Source organism: Glandiceps talaboti, chromosome 18, assembly GCF_964340395.1.
Source record: "Glandiceps talaboti chromosome 18, keGlaTala1.1, whole genome shotgun sequence".
NCBI lineage: Eukaryota > Metazoa > Hemichordata > Enteropneusta > Spengelidae > Glandiceps > Glandiceps talaboti.
This window is the reverse complement of record NC_135566.1, coordinates 1,405,160-1,431,893: the sequence shown is the minus strand read 5'-3', so window position 1 is coordinate 1,431,893 and position 26,734 is coordinate 1,405,160. Positions and strand designations below refer to the sequence as shown.

Below are 26,734 nucleotides of genomic sequence, written 5' to 3'. Positions count from 1 at the left end.
AACTATTTCTTTCTTTCTATAGTGTACACATATACACGATTGAGGGTGTGAGGGTGTTATATCTAGAGAAGTGGCTGTCCTTTGCCCCCCACCCCCAGGTTTTGTAGGTTCTTCTCCACTCTCATGAATTTATAACAAATAACACATCAGATGACATCAATAGACATCAATCATTCATTTGTGTGAACAATGCTGTTGTTGGTTGCAACTTTTAAAATGTTGACACTTTGAGTTGTGGTCGGAACTATGAGAAATGTTTCATTGTAATTTGTTTTAACACTTTTCAATATGACTACATTAATGTGAGTAATTTAAACTGATACAGGTATGCAATTTTACACAATATCAATTCATGATAATATCAATCATGATTTTATGGAAAGGTCTGGTAAAGTTCCTCAGAGGTATACGCAAGCTTATAAAAAAAAATAAAAAAATCACACTCTGGTGAATCAAACATTCCTATATAATATAAAAATCACATTCTGGTGAATCACATGTCCAAATATTAATGTAAAGCTCTTAACCATAACTTTGATTTGATCAACCAAAACACTGAAATAGCTCTTAAAACATTACTATATCCTGTACATTATGAGTTTAAAGGTTCATTTTAGAACTTAAGGCGTTTTAAAAGCATTTCTATATAGCTTAAATTTAGCGACTTTTCTAAAATCTGCTTCCTTTTTACTTTGGTCAACACTTTCTGTATTCATGGGTTGTAACTACTTAAGTCTAAATTGTAAAACAATTTGGTACAAGTAATTCAACTCAACAATGCACCTTTGTGGTTGTATCAGTGTATTTCTAAAAAAACAGGAGCCAAGTGTATTGGAGTATTGGGTTACCTCTGTAGCTAGGTATCAACAATAAAAATGAAATGTACCCACAGAACTGAACTGGCTGTAACTAACTTCATGATAATTCTTTTTACATATTCAGTTTAAATGTTGCATTGAGTCATAGACCCTACAGTGAAATTAGTTGTCATTTGGCAGTAAATTGCACAATCTACCAATCTACCTTGTCGAGAATCATGGCAAGAAACTAAAGGGACAACTGGATATTAGCAATGAGGCACATGTCTTGCCTGCACTGACCCTAACTAACCCTAACAGTATCGAAGTCTTTTTCTTTTTGTTTGGTAGTTTTAAAATGGGATAAGGGATTAGCTAAAAAGGCATTAATGAACACAGTGGGCAGTGTGTGTCTACTAATCGTCAGTCTTAACTCTCCTTTATGTCAGAAAGACCCCTACCTGGCTGTAAATAGCCCCATAATGTGCCGAGAACCAGACAGACTTGCTTGATCTTTCTGATTACATTGTTCCACATCTGCATTAGGTGACTAAAACATTGAACAGTTGACTACTTAATGTACATTTATAGTGAAAACAAAATGTCAGTTAAAAAAATAACCTTCAATAGCCAGGAAGACAATTGTTCGCCGAGTGGTCATGAAACAACAATTTAGGAACCTTTGATAGGTCGTGGAATGTGTGGCTTTATTAGACACCTGAGGGCAACTGAAATTAATGCATTTACGCGTTTAATCTTTGACCTGTATTGACAACACTGTACGCAACATCCTAGACTTGTTAGATACACACATTGCTGGGTAATCAAACCTGTAACTGTAGTGTAGGTTGATTTTATGGTGGTGTTAGTTTTGTAGAATTCCCTTCCTAAAGCTGTCTTGACAATTGTAATTTGTATTCACATTACACCATTGAAATACTTGAAAGGTGTCAGTCGTTGTAATGAAATTTACAGTGTCTATTGACACAATTTTTGTCTGGACCGTGTACTATTTTGTGAGCGTGTCTTCCGAGTTACAAGTTATAGAACATTCTTTAACGTATAACAGCTCTGAAGATATAAATATCTGACTCGTAAATCTTCACATTTTTGAAACTTGAGAAATCGTCAAATAGTAATATACATATATGTTGCTGTTCGACACGTATTTTTTCTCTCTGATGACCTAAAATGTGTACCAAATCTGTATTAAGAACTATTTTAGAGTCAGGTGTGTGAAAAAAATGACACTCCACCATTGTGGTCTCTTCCGATTCAAAATATGTCAAGAGGGTGGTGAGTTAATACTTACTTAGAAGATTCTATAACTTTAATAATACGTTTCACGACAACGCTTTCACAAGTATGATGTACTTCGTCTCCACCCAATAATTGTATGTACACTCGTACCAAGTGAAAGAAAGGGTTGGATGGATAACGCATTAATAATGCCCCACTTGGTGTAGACAGCCCCATGCACGGTACGTACCTCGTTCGTTTGAGCCGTCGGACTGTGGTTCATCGGGTGAAGACACTTTCGAAGTTTTCTTCGTACCATCGCTCGGTTTCGTCTTCAGTTTTGATTTCCGCCTTTTCTTACCGGATTTTTTGGGTTGATCAGCTGGACTAGCTGTCGTGGACGTCTTCTTCTTTACTGTTGTACGGGTATCCATTGCCGAAACACGAAGCGCTGAAAATTTTATTGATTACACGGAAGCCCAACGACAGACTACAGGCGACGACAATATAATTATGTCAAACACTACACAAAACACGTACAGATTCAAAGAAGGCAACAGGTGGACCGAACAACTCAGCATTGTCATATTACAACGCCGACATAACTTAGTGCCAATTTTTATTGTTTTTTACCTAAATTACAACGAAAGTATTTTATCATCATGATAGCATAGTATCTCCACACAAAAACTTATTTTTGATAGGTGAGAAGTGAAAATATTGATAAAAAACAGAAATAATACAAAATTTGGTTCATGCGTATGATTACTTCAGTTTACACAATGTAAGAAGTCCGTTTCCATGTAGGTCAAGTATGTAGCGAACTGTCTGCACTTGAAATTCCTCACTTCGAACGTAAATCAGAGTTTTGTATCTGTGATTACCAGTTCTACGATCGGAGAAAGTTCCACTGACAAATAAGTAAGCTCATGTACCTTTTCCTTTTTATTTCCGCTGTTGTAACTTTAGTAAAATAGTTGTTGAATGACCTTTCGCCTGAGGGCGCTAAACGCGGGAGGTTCGAAATAGGCAGTCTCATGAGTCTGCCCTGGGGTACCCGTACAGCTCGTACCCCGCGGTTTGATCGATCATATACTATTTGATTGTTGACATTGAACCCTGGTTCTAAAGTACCTCTCAAGCTGCCCATTACATTTCGTTGAAAGTGTTCTAATTAAAGAGGGATAGAAAGAACGACACCAGATTTGCTACAACGATAACGTAATTTTCCTACTAGTACCACTTATTTCACGGTATGTGAGAAACTATATTATTATATTATCATAGACAATGGAGGGGAAACACATATTTAATTGATAATAGCTCACCATTTTTCTTGAACGTGTATATTTAAAATGATACACCATAAAGTGATAGTTGACAGGAATAGGGCATCTTTTGATCAGGAACTTCTTCCTAAGTGGTTCCATCAATATTTAGTCTAGACACCTTTCATGCCATGTTTTTTTTTCCATTGTCATAATGACTCATATGTTATCAAGTGTTTTCAATCATATTATGACAGTACTGGAATTAATGCTGTTAGAATGTAAAGTCTTGTGATAGCCACAGTATGATCAATGAGAAGATTTCAAATTGTGAAATCCAGAAAACAATTTCATAAAGACTGTATTTACATGAGTAACATGCCAATAAAAACAATAGTGTAGCAAAAAGAGAAGAGTGCTATATTTATTTATTTACAATGTATTTATTTATTGGGTAATGGGCTCACTTCAAGAGCAGCATTGGCAGTAAAATTAAAGATGACTAAAATTAGAGAAAATATGACTAGTATTGATCAGATACAGAAACAAACTCAAAAAATAAAGATATAAACTGGTTGGTAGATTTTTTATTATTATTTAAAATTTTTTTTTTTCCATGTGTGAGTGTCTAGTTGAGGTAGTTATGTTTTCCATATCGTCTCTGTGTTATTGGTTTCTTCTTATCAGATGTACAGCAATTACAGATTGGAAGAATAGTTTTATATTGTCTTTTTAAGTTGATGTCAGTTTCCGCATCCACTATTTCTCACAAGACTTCACAATTTTTGCAATTTTTATTTTATTTTTTTTCTCGAATATGAAAAACTAAGTGGGGTCCGGTAACTAGAACCAAACAATTTTTTTAGGCTTTACAGGTCATCTATTATCATTTTTTCAGGGAAAAATAACAAAGATGAGTGGTGCCAAGAATGATTGTTCACAGTTGCCAACAGTGACTGTAATAAAAAAACAGAAGAAAGATGACAAAGTCCAATGTAAAGGATCAGAGGAAACATTGTCAACTGATATTTCACATGCAAACACTGTATCATGTTGTGGAGGTGCTGAAGGCTGTATGGTGACACCAACAAAAGAAGACCTAAAGACTTCAAGACATACTAAAAAGGCAACACCATTGTTGAAATACAGAAGGGGTAGATTGTGTGTGACTGATATAACATCTCAGTCTTGGTGTGAACAACATCTTTTGTACACGTACACTGTTCCTACTGTACCGGTTGAAAATGAAGCTATGACCAAAGGTTCCAGCATGCATCTTGCAAGAGGTAAGATGAAACAAGATAACATATATATTATATCATATTATTGAATACTGAGAGGGAGAAATAGAGTAGGGCTGTGGTGTAAAGAGCGCCCTGTTGTGAACTATTTCAGTCGTGTTTTAATACTATTAGTGGAAGAGAGAGAGAGCTGTGGTGTAAAGAGCGCCCTCATTTCATTGAGCTGTTTTGAAATGTGTATCTCCCGATGTGGTGTGGAGTTGTAAAGAGCGCCCTCTATTCATTCAATGGAATTAATTCAGTAGCAGCTTGATTTGATTTCTATACTGTTAGAATGGACATTGTTGACTGTCAATGTCACTGGCAGTAAAAACTACAACTCATCATATTTTAAGTATGTTACTGTATTTTACACTTTACTGCTTTCTTCTATATTCCAGAGTTAGAAGTACATGACATTGTACCAGTCACAGTCACTAGTAAAGAAGATAGTTGGGCCATCAAATTCCTGAATATGATAGATGGAATCAAAGGGTTGACATATGGAAGTCCTTGTATCCGGGAATTACCAATATTCGGTGAACCATTTGGTAAAGGAATTTTCGTAGTCGGAATCATTGATGAAATTCGATATAATGAAAAGGGAGAATTAGTTTTGTGTGAATTCAAATCAAGGGCCAAGTCCAGGTCACTCCCTAGCAGAGCACAAAAGAGAAACCATGCTTTACAAGTCATGATATACAAGCAACTTTTTGACGAACTTGTACTTGGTCATCTTACCAAGGAACATTTCATTCAGCATGTAGGGGTGGATGAGACTAAGCAGTTGGGTGAGGAAGTCATGCAACACATGGGGAAGAGTGGAATCAGCTGTACATTATTTGGAGAACTGCTAGACATTGTTTTGTTACAGTTTCAGTTCTCTGACCTACCATGTGTTGACTCTTTGGTAGTGGAATACTGCTTTCAAGGGGACTGTCAATCATTTGCAAGTGACACTGTGAAGTTTGATTCTGATTGGCTGATGGGCAGACTGGACCATTATTTTTCATTTTGGAGGGGTCAGAGGGAAGTGGAAGGAGTAGATATAGAGGAGGCATGGAAATGTCATAGCTGTGACTTCACAGAGATTTGTGAGTGGAAGAAGAGAAAAGAAGCAGAATGTATCGCTGGAAACAGATCAGTAATGACTAGTAAAATATTGTAATTTAATGCAATGAAATGAAATTTGGTATGGCAGTTTCTTACCATTTTAGTATCGTGTGAAATGTGTTACAAACTCACAGACATTCAATAATTTATACATCACATATATTTGACAATTCTCAGGACTATATACCTACTCTGTTCAGTAGTGGTAAGAATTTTTGTTCAGTTTGTCAGTGATTATAACTGAAAAGTTTCATTCATTTTCACTAAGGTGGCAACACAAGTATACGAAAGCTATATCTGTAGTATGCGAGTACGAAATATGCTTGAATTTCTTATCTCTTTAAAACCCTGGAGGGTTTTTTACAGAGACTGTAGAATTAAAATAAAATAGACAAAATTTATTCTATTTTTTTTAATAAAAGAACTCACAAAATGTAAGAATTAGAATTAGAATATAAATACATGTACACCACCAGACCCAAATGGATTAAAAACAAAATTGCCGAGTCTCTGATGAAAATGGCACTATATTACAACTTCCAACTTTATCTCTCATTCACACCATTGGGCTGGTTGGTTAAAAGTTGACAGATTGACACTCTTGGCTTGCTAAAGTTAATGGGAAATGTATCAATGTAATTTAATTCCACAAATTGACATCACTTGGATGGAACAAGGAAGATTCAAACACAAAACTGTTTATTTGTGTCCACCCAGTGAGATAATGTGTGACATTTCATGCTGTATTTGATCCTACAGAGGTGTACTGAAAGACTACCATTGTGGGCACATTGCTGTCACTTTAACCAATATGGAGCGCCCTCAACGATCATCTTTTTCAATCTGTCATCATTTTGTCTATTTCACAACATTGACTGAAGTGACAAAGATAATGGACAAATGAATGGAGGCTAGAAGTTCAATTATCATCATTTAGCAATATACTTGAGTCAGTGGCCACTCAGATGAAAAACATGGTTACACATTGAAGAGCAGATGTTATTTAGCCATTCTCCATTCTCCTAGCTGTAGAGCCCATTTCCTACGTGGAAATGTGGGACACTTTAAATTATTGCCACAAATAAAATCATCAAAAGAATGATCTTCAGACACGATCTCAATTTTAAGTGTGTATGTATGAGGTGGGTGTGGGGGTAATATTTGATTCATATATGTGGTATTCCTGGTAAATTTATATCAGCTATGTTCAGCACCTTTATGAGTTGTATTGACATTACATATAAACTACTCTAATGTTGAATATCAAAGGTAAAGTTTGAAGTTTACCTAAGGATGAGGTGTAGCTTACCTGTAGTCATTAAAAGTCACTCCATCTTTTCACCAACATAGAGCAATATGGCTAATCATCATGTTCTTATGAGAAAACACACACAGCTGTAATAGTTGTAGAGTTATTTTGTGGTTTTTGAGCTTTTTTTCATTTCTGGGAGTGCAAACCCCGAATAATAAAAAGCTCAAAAACAAAAATAATTCTCCAATTATTGCAGTTAACACACACTTTAAGTTTTGAAGGAGAAAGTTCTTGATGTGAGATACAGAGAGTTTGATTCAATCACACTATCCATTCAATCCTTTACATGTTACTGACTTATGTCAACTTGTTTACCATTTATTTGACCTGGCCTTATCCAACTCTAATCTGCATATAAATTGGGGTCTGATTAATTAAGATGATGTTTGTAACGCTACATGACTTTGACCATGTAACACATTCACAGAGGGCCTAAGAAACTGCCTCTTTAGAGAGAATTGGAGATTTGTTATCTCCTAATGTTAGACTATAATGGTATTAAGAATATAAAAGAAAGAACTCTGTCACTGTATTTTTGAAAATAATTGTGTTTTGGGGACTGTATTTGTGCAGATGTTGGCTTGATACATGTTGGAAAACGTTGAGACTCTAACCCAGGATTGAAAATAAGTCCTTTCCATTAAATGTCATCTATTTTATTATCCTTTGAACTGGCCTTTGTTGACACAACTCTCATACCAACTGTTTTATTTAACATTTTTGAACGGCAAAAAAGAAGGTTGTAACTGACATGCATAGTCTGATATAGATAAAGAAGAAGGAAACAAAGAAACCAAGAGACTGATTTTCAAAACAAGGACTTTTAATATTGCACATACTAAATGGAAGAATTGATGTAGCTTATCAAAAACAATGACAGCAGGCTATGTTGTCCACTACAGAACTCTAAAAAGAAGTTGAATATTATTGTGATGCATACAGCAAATCCCATTAGGAGCAGTTACTTTGAGGCAAACACGTATCAATATTAGTATTAACCAAGCTGAACAGTCCATTTTAAACAAGCTGATAGGCTATGACTGGTCACATGATTCTTTGATGCAATCATGTGATGAAATATTTGCTCCTGATTGGTCAAGCTTGATGTGGTGGTGCCTCAAATTAGACTGATCTCCATAGGAAACTGAATCGTTGTTTATGAAATGCATTCTCTCAAAGTCTAAAAACAACACTTTAATTGTTCCACCATTTTTATGATAAGAAACTCAACACTAATATACATATACATTGTATTAAATTCTATTGAAATTCTATAAAAATGGTACCTTGAAAAACTGAAAGAACTTAAATCTATGATTAATATTTTCAATGTCACTGTTTCTGCACACAATACATACTGTATTCAAATACTTGAAATCTACAACTTCTCCAAATATGGAGAAAACTATTTCAGTATACAAACATATTTGCACTTTGAACTTTGCACTTTGAACCTGAACAACTACTGTATCCATTCTAGGTATTGCATAATTATTTCATAGTTTTGAATAAAATTATGGCTTTTCATTTGTCATATATAGAGTTGAGTAGAGCGACGTGCACATCACAACATCAATGTATCAATACTCATAGTTTATTACACAGAGTGATAATGTTAACTCGACACATTTCAAATAGTACTAGTATTAATTCCCCACAAAAAAAGAGTGATGTAAGAAATTCAGGGAAGGGTGGAGCAAAGTACAGACAGACAAAAAACACTTCTTGTTTTGTAAAATTTTCTAGTGAAACAGTCAGTTACAGTACATGTTTGTTTTCCCTGCCTGGCATCTCTGAACCTAAAGAACTAATACCAAATCACGTTTTTTGTTATAACTAAATTCTGTACCTGGATGAGGACAATTTTAGCCCAGAGACTATGTGACTTAACAATGTCATTGGGTCAAACCAGTATGTTAAGTCAGATAGCCAAGACTCTAGACTAGGACAGTTTAGATTATGTTCATAAAGTGTGAAGACAAATGTTCTAGTCATTATCCACAGTTCTATCAGTGAGAATTTTTTTCTTTACTCTTTTAAAAGAATCGTAAAAGTTTCTATGAAATTTTGCATGGAAGAGTTATTGGACTGAATTTCAATATATGGTACATAAAACCTGAAAAGTATTTGACAATACCAATCACTGATAAATATGGATAACTTCTTTTTAAAAACACTACATTTTATAGTCATGATATTGACACTTGTAAGAGAAAGTAATAACATAGTTTTTTACTTATTACTGACTGTGGAGTGTCGTCTTTTGTTACTGAAATGTCATAAAATTGGTTACATTGCAAATAGTTAGAACTTCTATTCTAGAGCAAAGTTAGGTTTATAACAAGCCATTGTGTTATATTATTAGGTTGAAATACACCATCTTTACATCAATAGAACTATGGGTTCAGAATAGAGACTTGTATCTTTAGATCCGTTATATCAGAACACACCAATCTATCAGTTCAAAACTATCGGATTTGGAGACTGTGTCTTCAGAACTGTCAGGTACTGAAAGACTAGCTATCTTAAAATAATTAGGTTAGAAACCACAAACTTTAAAGCACACTTAATGGACAAATTGTACAGAAGGATCATTTTTGTCAAGAGAACTTAGTGATAAGGAGCTACATCATTACAGAATACCCTACCTTAAGAATGGTCAGTGGATTGCTATCTTCACCTATTGACTGTCAGACAAATCCACTTTATGACCTACCAGAGGCCTTTGTCCTAAACATGGCTATGACCCTTTATGTGCAAAACAGCAAGATCGAAAGAAACTCTGTCCTTGGGTGTGTTTATTCAGAACTTTAGGAATCAAAACCCTAACATATAAGCCTATTCAAAGAAGTATCAGGTTGTCATTATACATTGTGCAGTGAGTTGCCTAGTATATCACTGTTAGAATGGTTCTTTTTATGAGAATTTGTGGGTTCAAAAACTCTATATCTGGGCTGCCTGGTCAGGAGGGACCCCATACTCATCACTATATCACTATTATGATAAAATGTCATACCTTACATGTGTCAGGTCAGAAGACCTTTTATTATATAAGCTACCTTATCAGGAGACTGCTAAGATAAGCTACCAACACCCATTCTTCACCATTGTTAGTAGTCCTACATAGCTGTTTGGGCAGGAGAGATAGACCTTTGTTAGTAGTCCTTCATAGCTTCTGAAATGTTTGGGCAGGAGAGATAGACCTTATATTTACCCTGAGTGCAGTATCATACTACTAAATAAAAATCTATCTTTTACAACTGTCATATTGAGAAAACCTTCATAAAACTTGTAAGTTAAGAGGCCGTATCTTCAGAATTCCATAAAGTTAGGTCTCAAAGACACTTTAAATGCATGAAGAAGGGACCCATTGTTATCGAAATATTATGCCACACTTTTATATTGCTATTTGCCTAGTAGAATCTATCCTGAGACTATAGAAAGCCAAATAAATGGTTCAATGGCATAGGAAGTCATATCTCTCAACTGTATGATAAAAGATTTTATATCTTCATAAACACAGCTTGTGAACAGGACTCACTATCTGACCAGGGAATATGCCTCATTCATATCAAAAGATATTATCTCAATAACTGTCTTATTTGTTGCACATCTCAATATTTGGGATGATGCAGTCAGCAGCGACAAAGAAAATATAAGAAAGACTTTTTCTTCAAAGACTCCAGATTAATACAAACATGTCATAGTCATGACTTTAGAAAGACTTTGTCTGGGTACAGCCCATCCTGTTCACTTGAGACAGACTTTGACAGGGTACAGTCCATCCTGTTCACTTGAGACAGACTTTGTCAGGACACAGTCCATCCTGTTCACTTGAGACAGACTTTGACAGGGTACAGTCCATCCTGTTCACTTGAGACAGACTTTGTCAGGATACAGTCCACCTTGTTCACATGAGACAGACTTTGACAGGGTACAGTCCATCCTGTTCACTTGAGACAGACTTTGACAGGGTACAGTCCATCCTGTTCACTTGAGACAGACTTTGTCAGGGTACAGTCCATCCTGTTCACTTGAGACAGACTTTGTCAGGGTACAGTCCATTCTGTTCACTTGAGACAGACTTTGTCAGGGCACAGTCCATCCTGTTCACTTGAGACAGACTTTGACAGGGTACAGTCCATCCTGTTCACTTGAGACAGACTTTGACAGGGTACAGTCCATCCTGTTCACTTGAGACAGACTTTGACAGGGTACAGTCCATCCTGTTCACTTGAGACAGACTTTGTCAGGGTACAGTCCATTCTGTTCACTTGAGACAGACTTTGTCAGGGCACAGTCCATCCTGTTCACTTGACAGGTTAAATGGCATCAGCAAATCTTTTAACTTTCTGATTTCTTCTAGTACAAGACATCATGAACACAAGACAATATGATATTGTATTCAAATGTACAAGATAGACACATAAACATTATACAAGAGGGGCAATACAGTGAAATAACTCTTATCAATATATGGGAGAGTATATTAGAGAGACGAGAAAAATGAACAAACCAAAAGACTACATAAAGCAAAGAAAAAAAGACATTATCCAACATAGTGAAAACATATTGCTTTTTAGACTGTGGAGAAGAGTAAAGACATAATAGTAGTGTAAATGAATATTACAAAGATTTCTACACTTACAGAAAAGATACTTTAAGTAAACGTACCTGCATTTTACCTACAATCGCTCTCAACTAAGTTTATGACTTTCTGTACACTATATTTTCTACAATTTGGAAATCCACATGTCAACACTTTTCAAACGACAGCAAAATTTACAAAGTTTATAGCTATATCTGCATTTAAAATTCACATCTCTGTTGGTCATTGGTTGACTCATTCAATCTGCCCAATTCACGACCCGAGAACAGAGAATATTCTCCATTGATAATGAAACATTATCATGAAATTTGCATACAACAATACTTATACTTATAAATACATACAAATTGGCCTCGGATCGTGTATTGGATGATCTGCTACTGTAACAGCAGAAGCATTTAAAGATTACATTTTTACAGGTTGTCAAAATATTGACTGTAAGGTACATTATGTTCCATCCTCAACAGTCTGAAAGTAGTTTGTCAGTATGAGTGGTCCTCAATATGGCCTACCTTACAACCTAGCTAGTCCAGAGCTAGTCAAAGTGCCATTCTTTCTGTTACAATGTTCAACAAAAGTTGATGCCAACATTTCTTGAAGTTACACACTTAATATCGGCATTATTTGGGATCAACTAAACCAGAGAATATATTCAATGGCAAGAACGAGGGATAAAATATTAGTCTGAATACATTTATAAAACACTCTTCTTTTTTGTATCCCAGCAGTGAACTGAAAAAGTAGATGCCATTGAATATGTTCCATCAACTAACTGATATGGATAAAAAAGATCTTATACTTATGGATGGATGTTGAAAAAGCTCATTAAGAATGGTTTTCAACTTGAGAAATGACGCAAGGAGTACCGCCAAGACTCAGACTTTATACAAATTTAGGCATTTATCTTTGTGAGATGTTTTGAAACTCCCCTGTAAAGCCTTGAAGGTAGAGTTTAACATTTTTCAAAATTGTGAATCAATTGAACATTTACAGAAAGATTTGAATTCTTCCAAGCTTTTCAGATAAAACCCAACCATATTGCATTTGAAATTTTATACCATAACCTAAAATAACCAGATATCAGGAATTGTAATCTTGTCAGCTGTAGAGACATCATGATACATTATAATGTGGATAGAAAGTAACAGAATCATGGTTTTTAGTTGTTTGGATGAATAGATTAGTAATGGCTTTGGAGGTTCACTCACCACCACCATTAATGTTATATTTGGTCAGGAGATAGCATTTAATATCTTGTCAAATTAAGACAAAGAGTTAGTATACAGATAGGGGATACTGGGACATCAAGTTTGTATAGTACAGCAATGCATTGTGAAGAGTTGGGAATGCAAGATTTGAACACACAGTGCACATGGAATGTGGTACAGTATTTAAAGTTTGGTCCGCACCAACACCCACCTTTGCATAAAAATGACCTTTCAACAGAAAGCTATGGTATTTGCTATATTTACACCAAATTAGATGACAGTACTTTATCTTGCACTTATTAGGGGGTCTATGTCATACTGACATCCTCCCCGCAATTATTAGTAGAAAGTTAGCAGGTGGAGAAGGTATAATAGAGCCAACAAAAGTGCAAGATATGGTATTAAAACACCCAGCCTTGCCATGGTCGGAAAATCGATATCTCTTGAAGGTTTCAATGACCAGTGCCTATAGCTAGAAATTCCATTTTTATTTAATTCTTATACAGCGACAAAGTTGAGGTTACACAACTCTAAAAATCCAAGAATTAAGACAATTTCTGAAGTCCAGACAACATTTAATTATGAATACATATGCTGGTAAAGCTTCACTTTATTTATACCCTACCAAGTTTCTTTAAAACCATTCTCATATCTTTTGTTTTTTCATTAAAAGGACATTTCAGATAAAAATTTCGCAGATTCTTTCGTTTAATATTAGCACACAGGAACACTAGTGTATACATTTGTTCACATTCTTATTTAAATACACATTATAATTTTGGTGTTGTGAAATTATTGCATTTCAACCCAGTTATTATTTTCAAATGGACCTGCCAAATAAACAGCGCCCTCTAGCACTGATTGTGTGGTGCTGTATGGCTAAGACCTGGCACCGCTGCTTGGACCACTAGAGGGCACTGTTTTATAAGGCAGGTGCATTTGAAGAAACTGAAAACATACATGAATAAGTTGTATTAACGGGGAGAATGATCCAAAACAACACACAATCTTACATTATCTCTTGAAAGTGACATCTAGCTTAGGATTGGAACAAAGGCAGTAGACAGATTTAGCTTTGTTTGACAGAAATGCATGTCAACAGAGCACACACAACAAGCATGGAATGAGGTGACAGACATGCAAAGATGGGGGAGAATATGGGAGGGGAGAAAACCCAGTCTTATTTATTCACAACGCCACCAACAGTTGCCGCAATCACCACCCCCAGAATGGCACAACAGATTATGATCATTATTTTCTTCTGCAAAGTCCAATGGAATGCATGAAATGAGAAAATAGAGAGAAATAGAAAAAAAGACAGAGGTATTAGTACACCCATGCATTCCATGTGATTGTGATAACTTTATGCAGCCACCAACACATTATTCAAATCTCCAGCTAGAGAATTTAGATTTGGTCACTGTTTTTAGAAGGGTTTTCCTCTCTCACATTGACACTATTGCTGACCATAGGCAAGTCAGCAGACATGGTTTATAGTAGGCACTTTATTTAGTTAGAAACTAGGCAATCAGAAACCAGATGATATGAAACCAGATGATCAGAAATTAGATGATCAGAAATTAGATGATTAGAAATCAGGTGATCTGAAACTAGGTGATCTGAAACCAGGTGATCTGTGAAACTAGATGCTCAGAATCCAGGTTATCTGAAACTAAGTGTTCAGAATCCAGGTGATCTGAAACCAGTTCAGATTCCAGGTGATTGGAAATCAGATGTTATAATTTTGTACTTAATTATTGCAATTTAGTAAGATTGTAATCCTTAATGATAAATAATCTTTGAGATTTGAATAATGTTTGGCATGTGTTGGTGTATTACAAAATTCTGAGCTCAGAAAAGCAAGAATCACCATATCCCAGGATGAAGCTTTGAGCATGAAGTACAGAGATAAGATTTAGCTGTGAGCTAGGCATGGTGAGAAAAAACCCTTGATCAGCCATGCTATGCAACCAGACACATAACACTGTCTGTCACCAATGTGAACAATCAATACATATAGATTGTAAATGAGTGATGAAATACAAGAATAGCTGTGTGTGTGTGTGTGTGTGTGTGTGTGTGTGTGTTTGTGTGTCTGCGTGCATGTGTGTGTGTGCATGCGTGCGTGCATGTGTGCATGTGTTTGTGTGTGCATGTGTGTGTGTGTGTGTGTGTAATTGAAGAGATTATTGATGATTACATATCCATCCATTATATCTGTCTTGTTACCGGGGTAATTACAAACACCAATCTCCCCATAACAGACAACATTCAACATTACCTGTAAATGTAAACTCAAAGCAGTGTGTATCAAAATGCACAAAATAGAATTGTTAGCTCAAAGATAGGTCAATCCACAGTCATAAATACTGCCTGCAATTGACTATAACTACCACAGAATTGCAGCAAAACACAAAATAACTGATACTGCACATGACAGGGTCAGGGAGAAAACTCATACAAACATTTGTTTGTACATAAAAATTACCCTGTATGTAATAAAGAACCACACATGCACACTTAAAAGTAACACACAATGTTACAGTTTAAGATTGTACTAATGTTTTATTCCAGTTTATTACATACATGGTATACATATTATTTACTTGTAAATATTTCACAGCTTTGTACAGCAGCACATGTCTATACATATTATTACATTATTGTATCGATACACAATTCGAAGTCTACTGACATTGTCACTACAGAAAAAAACAAAGGGTCTCATTCATATTTCCTTGTGAGGGCACTTTAACCAGCCACCAATTCTATGACTTTGAATTTACTATTTCTCTACATTTGAGAAATCAATCTACTGATTATGAACTGTTTCATCTAACCTATCACATGATTACATCTACAATTAATACATAGGCTATGTACAGCATGCACTGTGTAGACTACCCTGTCAAACTAGTTTTATTTAGATTTCATCTACTTCTGAATGTTAATGCTACAAGCCACAGATGTTATGTTCATTAAACCATCACCAAAGCTTTACAAATAAATAATTATGTTGCTAATCACTTAGACAAACTATAATAATACACCATGATGAGAATGAAAGTTACACACCTAAATTGGCAGATACATTACACACAATACAATACAATAAATGATAAAAAAGATATTAAAGGGATAATCTCCATAGTTTTCTTTCGGTATTTCCTAGAATGATGTTAACAAGAATAATGGACAGCGGATGTTTATGTTTCACTGGGTCAAGGAAACCAACAAAATGTGAGGTGCATTTTGCTTTTTGAAGTTGCTAAAGTCTGTTTTGTTTGGTGGCCATTTTGTGTTCCAAGACAGATAATTTAATTCAACATGAATCAATATTTCAAACTAATCATGAATTACAGATAACTTTTGGAAAATATAATTCATGGTTTTGTTTGCTGGTCATTTCTGTTCAATCTAAATTAAGGTTTTCGGAGAGTAGCCCTTTAAAGACAAAGTCAGAATGCAGATGATGTTAGTCAACAAGTCATGCCATTGCCAAGGGAAGTGCAATAATCAGTACAATAATTCCCACGCCTATAGTAGCCACAGACCCAACAACAATTTGCATCTGTCAGAAATAAGAAAAAATAAAAGGAAGGAAAAGAAAACAGAAAGTAGAAGTGAGTGACTTATGGACAGGAGACACAATTAGTTGCAAAATTATGGAATTAAAAGTAATGCATGGCAAAAAATAAATATGAAAGTTATAACTTTAAAATGAAGTTAGTTGTGCATTACAGCAATGATATAACACTACTGCTCTTTGTTAGTAATGCATTACAGCAATGATATAACAGTACTGCCCTTAGATTCACATGAACACTTGAATTCTGATAATTTGACTATTTTTAAATTTAATTTTGGAAACTAGATTCATACTAAATGTATTGTATTTGCCCAATTATCAACTGTATGATCAAAGATTTTATATCTTCAAAAACACAGCTTGTGAACAGGACTCACTATCTGACCAGGGAATATGCCTCATTCTTCACGCTTATTTCCACAACTGTTAGATCAAAAGATATTATGCCCAATACAACATATATGTCAAAAGTAGTAGACTGACAGACAGGAATATCCCGATTGGGATAAAATTTTGTATCCTGACTGGGATGAATGACCTTTGAACTTTCTGTCACATGTAACTATGACATACTGTACATGTGGAAACAAGTCTGTATGCATTCTACTTTCAAAGATTGACACAAAAGCCACAGGTAAGACATAGGTTGTCCAGGACAATTTTCAGTACACGCATTTAAAGAGTATTTTTCTGAATTAATTGTATCTGTTTATCCTGATCACAATAAACCAATGGTACCTGTCAACAATTTAATTCAAAAGTTATCCCAATTAGAATACGGAAAGTAAATGTTTTTATCCCGATTGGGATTATTATCCTGAGTAGGAGACATTCCTGACTGACTGACTGAGGTGCAATGTTTTATAAAGTCTTCACATGGAGTTCAATAAACAAGACAATGAACTCCAAGTATGTAATCAGGAAAAGAAGATGGGATAGAACATAACAAGATTGATGATGTTCATATGTAGGGTAATTGAGAATTGGGGTTTAAATGGGTGGTGACGTGGATTGGGGTAAAAAGGTTGAAGGTGGATTGGGGTAAAAAGGGTGATGGGGGTGGATTGGGGTAAAAAGGGTGGTGACGTGGATTGGGGTAAAAAGGGTGGTGAGGTGGATTGGGGTAAAAAGGGTGGTGGGGTGGTGAGTCAAAGATTAATCTGATTGCAATATAATTTCTAGGTTGGCTAATCACTTGATTTGATCTTACCACCTATTTTATTAGGATGACCCTATTTTTCTGCTTCTCATTACCCAACAGACCCAGCTCCAATGTAAAAGAAAAACAATTATTTTTGACCGCCTGTAATATTTTGCAGAACAGTGCCCTCTTTGCCAAGAATTGACAAGTGTCTGGACTGTCAATGACATCTACAGTCCTGGCGGCAGTGACAACACTTGTTCATGAACACAGCATTTCTTTCATGATGGAAGTTAGAGAAGCTATAGAGAGGAAAGAGTGTAGAGAAGTTGGGAAAGGGCTTTTTACCAGGAATTCAATAAAAAGAAGATAGAGAGGACAGAAAGGAGAGGCAGAGAAACATGAATATGTTAGGTTTTTTTACTTTTTTTAAAATCAACCACTGACCCATACTAATGAGAAAATGAGTAATGAGAAACAAAAAAAGGGGGTCATCCTAATCATGTGACAATAGTACAGTACTATCTGGCTGTCATTCAATGTGTCACTGCTAACATAACATCCATATATTCCTACATATACATGTACACTGGTATCCCTTTAACTTTGTCTTCATCTTTCATTTCATTTGATGTCTTCATCTTTCATTTCATTTGAAAAGCTATCTATGTAAAGCTTCCTGGAAATTTCAAGTCATTTTCCTTTTTCCATAATCAACTACTGTCATCTTCCTGGAACATTTTGTAGTATGTCACTCTATAAACAAAGTGTTTTTGACTTGACAAAACAGATAGTGTACTTGTCAGACAAGTGGAACATTTTGACATTATATTTTACAAGAAATTTTCTAGGACTTATAACAACTTTTCAAGTGTGGTTTAATAGCTTTCCATAAGAAATTAAAATGAAAGTGTGTCAAATTATGAGTGGGTTTTGAGTCAATAACGAAATAAAAATCCTTACAACAATATTATTTGAAGTGATACTTGTTGGTTTATTTCATAAGCTGTTGTCTTTACAATATTCACAATTAAAAAGTTCGGACATTTAAAGCAATGCTGTCACTCAACATGTAAGTTGTTTCATTTCAAATATGACATTTATTGTTCACTTAGAAAGGCATAGCATAGATAGCAAAACACCTGATTGTTACAAGTACACCACAGAAACAGCCTTTACAACTATTTATTTTAATTTAGCATAGTATAAAGACTATAACGGGGCCAGATTTCTAATATAATATAACCATGAATTGAAAATAAGAAAGTAATTTTCTGGTAAATTTGGTATATGGGAATTGTTATTGACCTCTCCAGCACCACTGCACTGTAGATAGGGGAATACATATTACTGTTTGTTAGTACAATATTTGGGTTGGCAACCATAAGTCATTAGAACAGTTTAAATCTATCCACCACACACACACACTAGTTGCTATTCACCAAACATGCAATATCTCAATGCAGTCATATTCTGATGTTAAAATCAGACCAAAATTGCATGATTGACTGTAAGTAACGACATATTTATAGAGATATGAGTTTTATCACCAAGACAAAACACTCAAATTAAAGTGTTCATCCTTATTTTTCATTGGAACTACATCACCTATTGTTTAAAATAGTGGTTTCATATCTCTTTTCCTTTAATCTATTTAAAGTTTGATGTGGATTTGAAAACAAAAATGGAGTGTAAACAGCTATACAGTACGTATATGGTACATCATGGCAAACACTGAGATATAAAGACGAATGTTAAAACTCTGCATTTGTCTTGGGGGGGAAGTTCTGGGAGTCAAAGTTGAAGAAGTATTGCTATGCTAGTAAATCTACTGAATATCACCGAATCCCCCCAAAGTCTCACTTTGATAATAACCCTTCATTACCCAATATATTTGGGGGGAAAAATGGAGAGATGTATTTTTGAAATTTGATGACTTTTAAACCATTTTTAAACATAATTCATAAATAAGAATAATATCTAAGATTTCGATCTAAAATAAAATTGATCAACAATATTTAACAAACAAAAATTTGTTTCATGTCTTTTGGCGGTAAAATGTATCATTCTGAAGAATTTCTGATATTATGAAATATGAATAACACATAGCAACAGTAGAATATATAAATAATTAGTCAGTAAATAATAGCGATACCAAATAAACAGTCATGAAATATACCAGTATATATATATACACACAAGTCATAATCAGAAATTCTCTTTTAAGTACATATATGACACCCTAAACCCCATCTGACTAATGCTCTACTTCAACTCAACTTATGCAGTTTCATATTATCACTGAGTGAACTTTCCAGCAAACATATTTTTTCTGGCAAATGTAACTTTACATTTTTGTACCAACACTTTAAGTTACTAGTTTTTGTTTTCAGTATTCATAATATACTGTGTAGACTGAACAAGTTCATACTTTCAGATTTATTTGTACATCGTTCTTGAGTTTTTAATGAAAATATAATAAAATGACACCGCTGCCACTTGTTGAATAATAAATAAAAGAGAAAAGGAATGAAAAGAAAAAGAAACGATTGACAATTTTGCTAAATTATTACTTTTATTATCCAAAGTAATGTGAGGGACTGATAAGCTTTCAAAAGTTTTACTTCAGAAATTAGTTTCTATAAGTTTTGTTTATGACATTTCAAAAAGTACCAATTGTGTTGTACAACTGTACAGTTTAGATTATCTGCTCATCATTTTTCAGCTCCACTCACTCGGTAGTTTTGGAGATATAAGTTTTTGACCAAAATGAACTCACTAGATCTAATTTGCATATCACTGATGACATCAGGTTCTGAGTAATTCTTCATCAACACATTTTGAAACATTCCCAACAAATTTCAGCCCAATATATCCAGTAGTTTTGGGATTAAGATTTTTGACCAAAAAGTCACATTTTAAAACCTAATTTGCATATCACTGAATGGACCATCATGTCATGAATAATCCTATATCTACACATCCCTTAGAATATCTCCCCAACTTTCAAATTAATCTGCTCCATAGTTTTTTACTACCAAAAATCATATTTTTTGACCCAAATCATTGATCACCTGGTGCTGCAATCATTATAATTTCAACTTAGTAAAATTCCCACCAAAGAAAAAAGAGCACATTTTACCACAGTCTCATTTATAGCACTAATTGTGTACATAAACTTTGCCTAGTCATTATATAAAATAAACTTGAAAATCACTGATTGATTTCATTGAACAACTTTTCATCTAGACACCAAAAATAATGTCTCCACCAAATACCAAATCAATCAGTCTGCCAGGTGCTTTTTGACTTTTCGTCATCTTCACACTGACTCACACACAGCTGCACATACACATAGACATTTTGTGATGCCTATAGTCCTACTGAACTACTTTAGGTGTACATTCTGTCAGTAAATTACACATTTTCATCATTTCTAAGAAAACTGGCATTGAAACTATTACTGTATTGATAAAAGTGCAGAAGTTTGAGTTTTTTTCTAATGGTGTGGCAATGATCGATGACCGTGAATCCAAATGTCATATTTTGAAAATAAAATGACATTCACATCAACAACAAGAAGAAGAAGAACTAGTAATACTTCAAAAAATCAAAGTATGATAGAACTACTAACAATTTCAGAGTGTATAAAACTGACTTGAAAATAAAGGGGGAAAATTGAACTATGTTGATATAAGTATGGATAAGAGATTTTTAAAATCTGATGAACAAAAATTATCTTGTCTTTGAGTGCTCAGAAATTCTTCAAACAGTAAGTTATGAAACTACACAAGTTGTTTAGTTCAGACAATTCTGCTAAAAATATATCCAAAATCAAATTCAAACAAAACAAATGCAGCTAAAGTAAAAAAAATGTACAATAAATTTTGTGACTAGCAGACTACATTTCTACATTATTTCTATGCTACATGAGTTGCATTTTGGTTATAAATATTCTCACAACATCCTGATGTCCCAATCCTGTCAAAGTATTTACAGAACACACAATTACCCATACTGTGCCAGCTACTCCATGGTGCATACTTTTGGGTTGTAGGTCAAAGGTCAATGTGTTAAGTCTCATAATCTTAGGTACCCCTAAAGCCCCTTATGTTTCTAGCTATTCTTTCCTATTGTAATATTGTGGTTCACGTTTTAAAAAATGTAATATTAAGCTCTGAAATGTGCTGTCTTGAGACAAATTCATTAGTGTATTAAACTGTTAATAGCAACATCACCCAGACCCCCCCCCCCCCCTCCCCAGGTACAAAGTCCAACACTTTCCTATTTTTTAGCTTGTTCATCACATATTTTATAATTACTAATACAAGTCCATGATTCAGTATTCCGGACAATCTTTGATATCCCAGGAGTTTTGTTTATTTTTGTTTATTTTTGATAACTACACTACAGCAAATAAAAAAGTTACAATGAATCATTTTGCACCATGGAATAACAACACATTTTATAAATCAAAGTCCCTGATATTACACAATACAAGTCCTGGCTAAGAAAATCAATTTTTTTTTTTTTTACACTATCAAATTAATGTTCTCACAAAATCTGTTGCTATTTTTCTTGATTTGCATCAGTCTACAGCCCAAAATTATGACTATGTACACATTTATTATTTTAATAAACTAAACTAAAAACAAAATTGTGATAGGAAAGCTGGAACACCTTAAAATATTCAACTATATACCTTTAGCCACAGTAGCCATAACAGATAGTTATTTCTGTCAAGATATATATTTTAAACAGACTGCTAGGAGATATCATTTGGAATTTATCCAGAGAAAATGATATCAGACCTGTTGGCTATTATGTAGAATTTACTGGAAACTACCATGCTGTATATGTATTAGTAATCATTTTTGCTAAAAGAAATACCTTTTAGAATTTAGCTGAAAAGTGACCTTACAACTACTAATACCTACATCAGTTTGTCAATTTCCAAGACAGGGTCTCAATTTCAAATGTCACCTTCATACCTATCGTGTTCACAACAAACTAATACCTTTCATACAATCATGGTCAAAGGCAACGTTGTGTAACTTGGAAATTCTGTATGAAGAGTTCTATAAGTCGGCTTTTGCATACAATTTCAAACTTCAAATGAAACAACAACAAAAATTGCCTATAAAACAAAATTTCTAAAAAGTGACATCACACAGTTACAGCTATTGTGAATTTTAACCAATAAGTACATACTATAATATGAAAATAATGCTATGACTGTTTTATTCTGGAAAGCAATGTTGTTAGTTTTACCATTACTATAATTTCAGTACAAGTGTACATTTTATAAAGCACTATCTATGATATTATCGACCACATACAGGAAAGTTTTCAGACAAGATTGATTTTAGATGTGAAATGTTGAAAGGGAATGTTTATATACGGATAAATTTGCTTCATTTTTAAAATATGTGTACTTCTTTAATACTCAGAGAGTCATCACTGTGTCAAGATATGTACACAAACCTACAAAGTCCACAAAGAAGTAATTTTTTCCATGAATATTTGGGGCATTATTGTGAAAACCTTGTCATTAGCAATTATTTCAGGTTGAAGAATTTAATCGTTGTCTACAAAGTACCTTATATTGCAATGTATTTAACTTTTACTGGAATTTTAATTTTCATATTTTTGCTGGTTTTTCTTTTCTACTGAATTAAAATCCTAGTGAAATTTCATTTGACTAAATTCTATGGAGTTGAAATCAAATTAGTTCACTACTTATGTTAGCAAAACCTTCAATCATCTGAAAAAACAAAAACACTTTTTCAAACAGATTCCAAAAACACACATTTACCCTGTATTATTATCTCTGTATTTTGATGTGAATGTTGTAGACTTTTAACCAAAGTATCTTTCTATCTCTGTGTCAGTACAAATGCAGTCAAACCAAATAATTTCTGAATTATACTACCACTACAAACACAGGAAATATAGATTTTGTGAAAACGTACAAAGTTTTAGATGATTTTTTTTTCACACAGTGAACTTAACACCAGACTGATATTGATAAGTGCTCATAGCCTACACTTGAAAATCTGCATATAAAGTTGAGGTATTGTTTTTTTTTTGTATTTTGTTTATTCTTATATTTTGTATTTCTTCACCAGACTAGGAAAATGACACCTCACTTGCAGTATTTATCACCACACTTTGATAACAACATCACAATTTCATATATCATTTTTCCTATATAACCAAACCTTCTACAATTTTTCTGCCATCTGAAGTATCAATTGTCAAAAACACTGCATGTAAAGTATGCCACTTGATGGCGCTGTTCAATTGCATCTGTGCACTGTCACTGCCATAGCATATTAAGGGGCACTGTTTATCTTGACTTTCACAGTTTACATAAACTGCCAATAGAGGGCACTGTTTACTGGAGTGGTGTACATGCCTTCCCTATAGAAACCTGCTACAACTTCATCAAGTTTTGATGAATTATCAAACAACAACATAACTAGAGCAAACACTATTTCTTGATACGGTATGCAAATTATGTTAATATGTAAATAACAACAGGACTGTATTTCTCATTTGATTGGTACTCATGTTGCTATGTATGAAAGGTACAAGATTATAGTTTGGTATTTCCTTCAATACTTCACATTTGTACTTCACTGTGACATTGCCTCTACAAAGATACAGGCATGTGTACTACAGGTGAAAATCTCAACACCTAGAACATTCTGAAGCTAAATCAGGGAAACTACAAAACATCAGACAAAACAAAGTCATACATGCATATCATAAATGAAAGACATCTATTCATTTATACACACTATGCTAATTCTTGAAGGGTGACAAAATCACTTAAACCATCACATTTTTATGGTATGACATATTGCGATATGATTTTTGAAATTTTGGAAATCAGCAAGTAGATGAATTCTCTTGTCTGTCTTCATCCTCAGAATGAGTAAAGTCATGTCTGAGGACATCTTCAATAAACAACCAAGGCATAGGTGTTTCTCTTCTATTATTCATCTTCTGAGTCAAATATTTGTCACCCATAAGGTACAAAATAGGTTGATGAATACCAGAACTTCCCCTAATTCAAGTTGTCTGTCTTCCAACTACACAATGTACATTAGATTTGGTAATAGATCAAAATATAACACACTTGATTCAAATTTACCGTCTTATAGAAAAGTTGGTCATGATTAAAATCAAAAATAAAATAAATTGTTTCAGAAGTTAGTATTGAACCTTGCACTGAATCTACAGTAAGAACATTATACAAGTGTTAAAACTCTCCAAACATGTGTAACAAATACACATCAATAGTCAATGCTTTGGACCCTATTCATTAGAATGGAATAGTCTAATACTCCAGAATAACAAGGGAGCTAGGAGGTTGGTAGGATCGATGGTCTACTGGAGATCACCATTTGTCTGTAATATAGGAATCATGCGATAGGAGAAGTAAAGTTGTAGAGCCAGTTGCATGCCAGGGTTGGGTCATTAAAGCTGGTAGGATTACTAGGACAAAGCTATACTCAGGCCAATTATCAAAGCAAGCACTGCAATAAGGATAACACAGCAGATTGCTATCATGAACTTTTTCTGCAGGAAAATAAAAAAAAATAAAAACAGAAAACAGAACAAATAAAATTAGGTTTATAAAGACAAATTATTAAATAGATATTAAAGATTATTACAACTTATATCATACACAGGTGGTGAAATAGGTTGGATATTACGGAACGACCAAAAGAAACAGTGTGCCTAGAAAATAAAGGTAAGGAAAGCATTCATTAAGAAAACACATAAAATTATAGTTTGTAAGGTGTGCCATGATGTGGCGCCCTCACACACCGGATAGAGTACATGTTGGTAGGTGAGGGCAGAGCAACAAGCTTACAGTCCGATAAAATCATTGGTGTACATACAACAGCTTACATGCAGGGCTGGAATAGGTATGCAATTAGTATATACCCCAGTGTCACATTGGTATCGCCTCCACTGTACATTCATGCAATAATTTACCATATCACACCTATGCACACTTTGCCCAAATAAGATCAAATGCACAAATTGTTAAATCATTATTTTCTCAAAAAATAAGCAAAATAATCTTTACTTTAGGGTATATGAAAAAACCTTTACAGACTGGATATGGGTTTGTGGACTTTGGTAGTACGGTTAGCTTACAGGTCTCCGAAGGTCAAACCCTAAATCCATATAACCTAGGTCCACAAAACCACATCTGGTCCATAATAATCTTTACAGACAAAATATGGAACATTAAAATACATTAGAAGACATTGTTTTGCTTATTTTTAGAGAAAATAATGGTTCAACAATTTGCACAACTGACCTTATTTGGGCAAAGTGTGCATATGTACGATATGGCAAATTATTGCATGTTTGTGAGGGCACTGTCACCCACTGAATTACAATGGAGGCGATACGGATATGACACTGGGTTAAAGATAACAATTATTACTATACTATGGTAATCATTATTCATAAAGAAGCCCTTTATGTTGATAATCATTCCTGTAATGCCCACTAGGTTAATACTCTTTCTCTGGTCTACCTTTTTACTAAATAATAAATCAATCCAAAAATGCCCGCTAAGTCCGTAACATTTATTCAGAAGTCCTCTAAGTTAAAGAATATTATTAAAGTTGATGCATAAAACTTTGATTTGTGGTGGGTTTATATAATCTAGGCATACTACAATATACTATTGACTGTTGGCACAATTACAAGGTAAAGCAAACGTACGACAAGCGCTGAGTTAGAAAATACATAAAATTTAACCATTTTGTATAAACACATAATTTGTGTCTTTTTTTTGGATGTGCTTGGCCTAGGAATTCAGTAAGAGTGTAAATTGATCACCAACTATTTATAATCCCTTTTGCATGATAAACAGTTTTGTACCAGATATTTAAGTTAAATCCAATGTTGATATGAACAAGTGTTCATGCTCTCTGCAACATCATGGCTTGCCACCCCTCTGTGCCTTCTGTGAAATAGTGTAAGTCACCCACACAATATCACTTTCTTAGGGTGATACCATAACAACAGAGCAAAATATGGGTGGGTAGGCTCCATTGCAATACACACACTGTGTAAAGCTGCTGGAGATTTGGTATGAAGAAATTATATTATCATTTCCATGTTGCCAGACTTACAGGCATATCTG

At 34.3% G+C, this 26,734-nt stretch overlaps 2 protein-coding genes across 3 annotated transcripts in view; one reads left to right on the top strand and one right to left on the bottom strand.

The window, feature by feature from the left end:
- The window catches only part of LOC144449172 (syntaxin-like), a 99,106-nt gene that overhangs the window by 19,490 nt on the left and 52,882 nt on the right, over nt 1-26,734 (bottom strand). Inside the window, exon 10 of one of the 2 annotated variants that reach the window (XM_078139672.1) lies at nt 15,455-16,397. The exons of the other annotated variant lie outside the window; for it this stretch is intronic. Within the exon in view, the coding sequence (XP_077995798.1) occupies nt 16,314-16,397 (84 nt within the window). The 3' untranslated portion in view covers nt 15,455-16,313. Of the gene's footprint in view, nt 1-15,454; nt 16,398-26,734 lie in introns of those variants that run through there. 2 annotated transcript variants of the gene reach the window in all.
- LOC144448834 (exonuclease V-like) lies at nt 4,218-5,752 on the top strand. Its single transcript, XM_078139142.1, has 2 exons — nt 4,218-4,590; nt 4,986-5,752. The coding sequence occupies exons 1-2, from the start codon at nt 4,218-4,220 to the stop codon at nt 5,750-5,752; spliced, it is 1,140 nt and encodes a 379-aa protein (XP_077995268.1).

Coding starts and splice junctions, on each gene's coding strand:
- LOC144448834 (XM_078139142.1), top strand. CDS start 4,218: ATGAGTGGTGCCAAGAATGATTGTTCACAGTTGCCAACAGTGACTGTA. Junction 4,591..4,985: donor CAGCATGCATCTTGCAAGAG/GTAAGATGAAAC, acceptor TCTATATTCCAG/AGTTAGAAGTACATGACATT.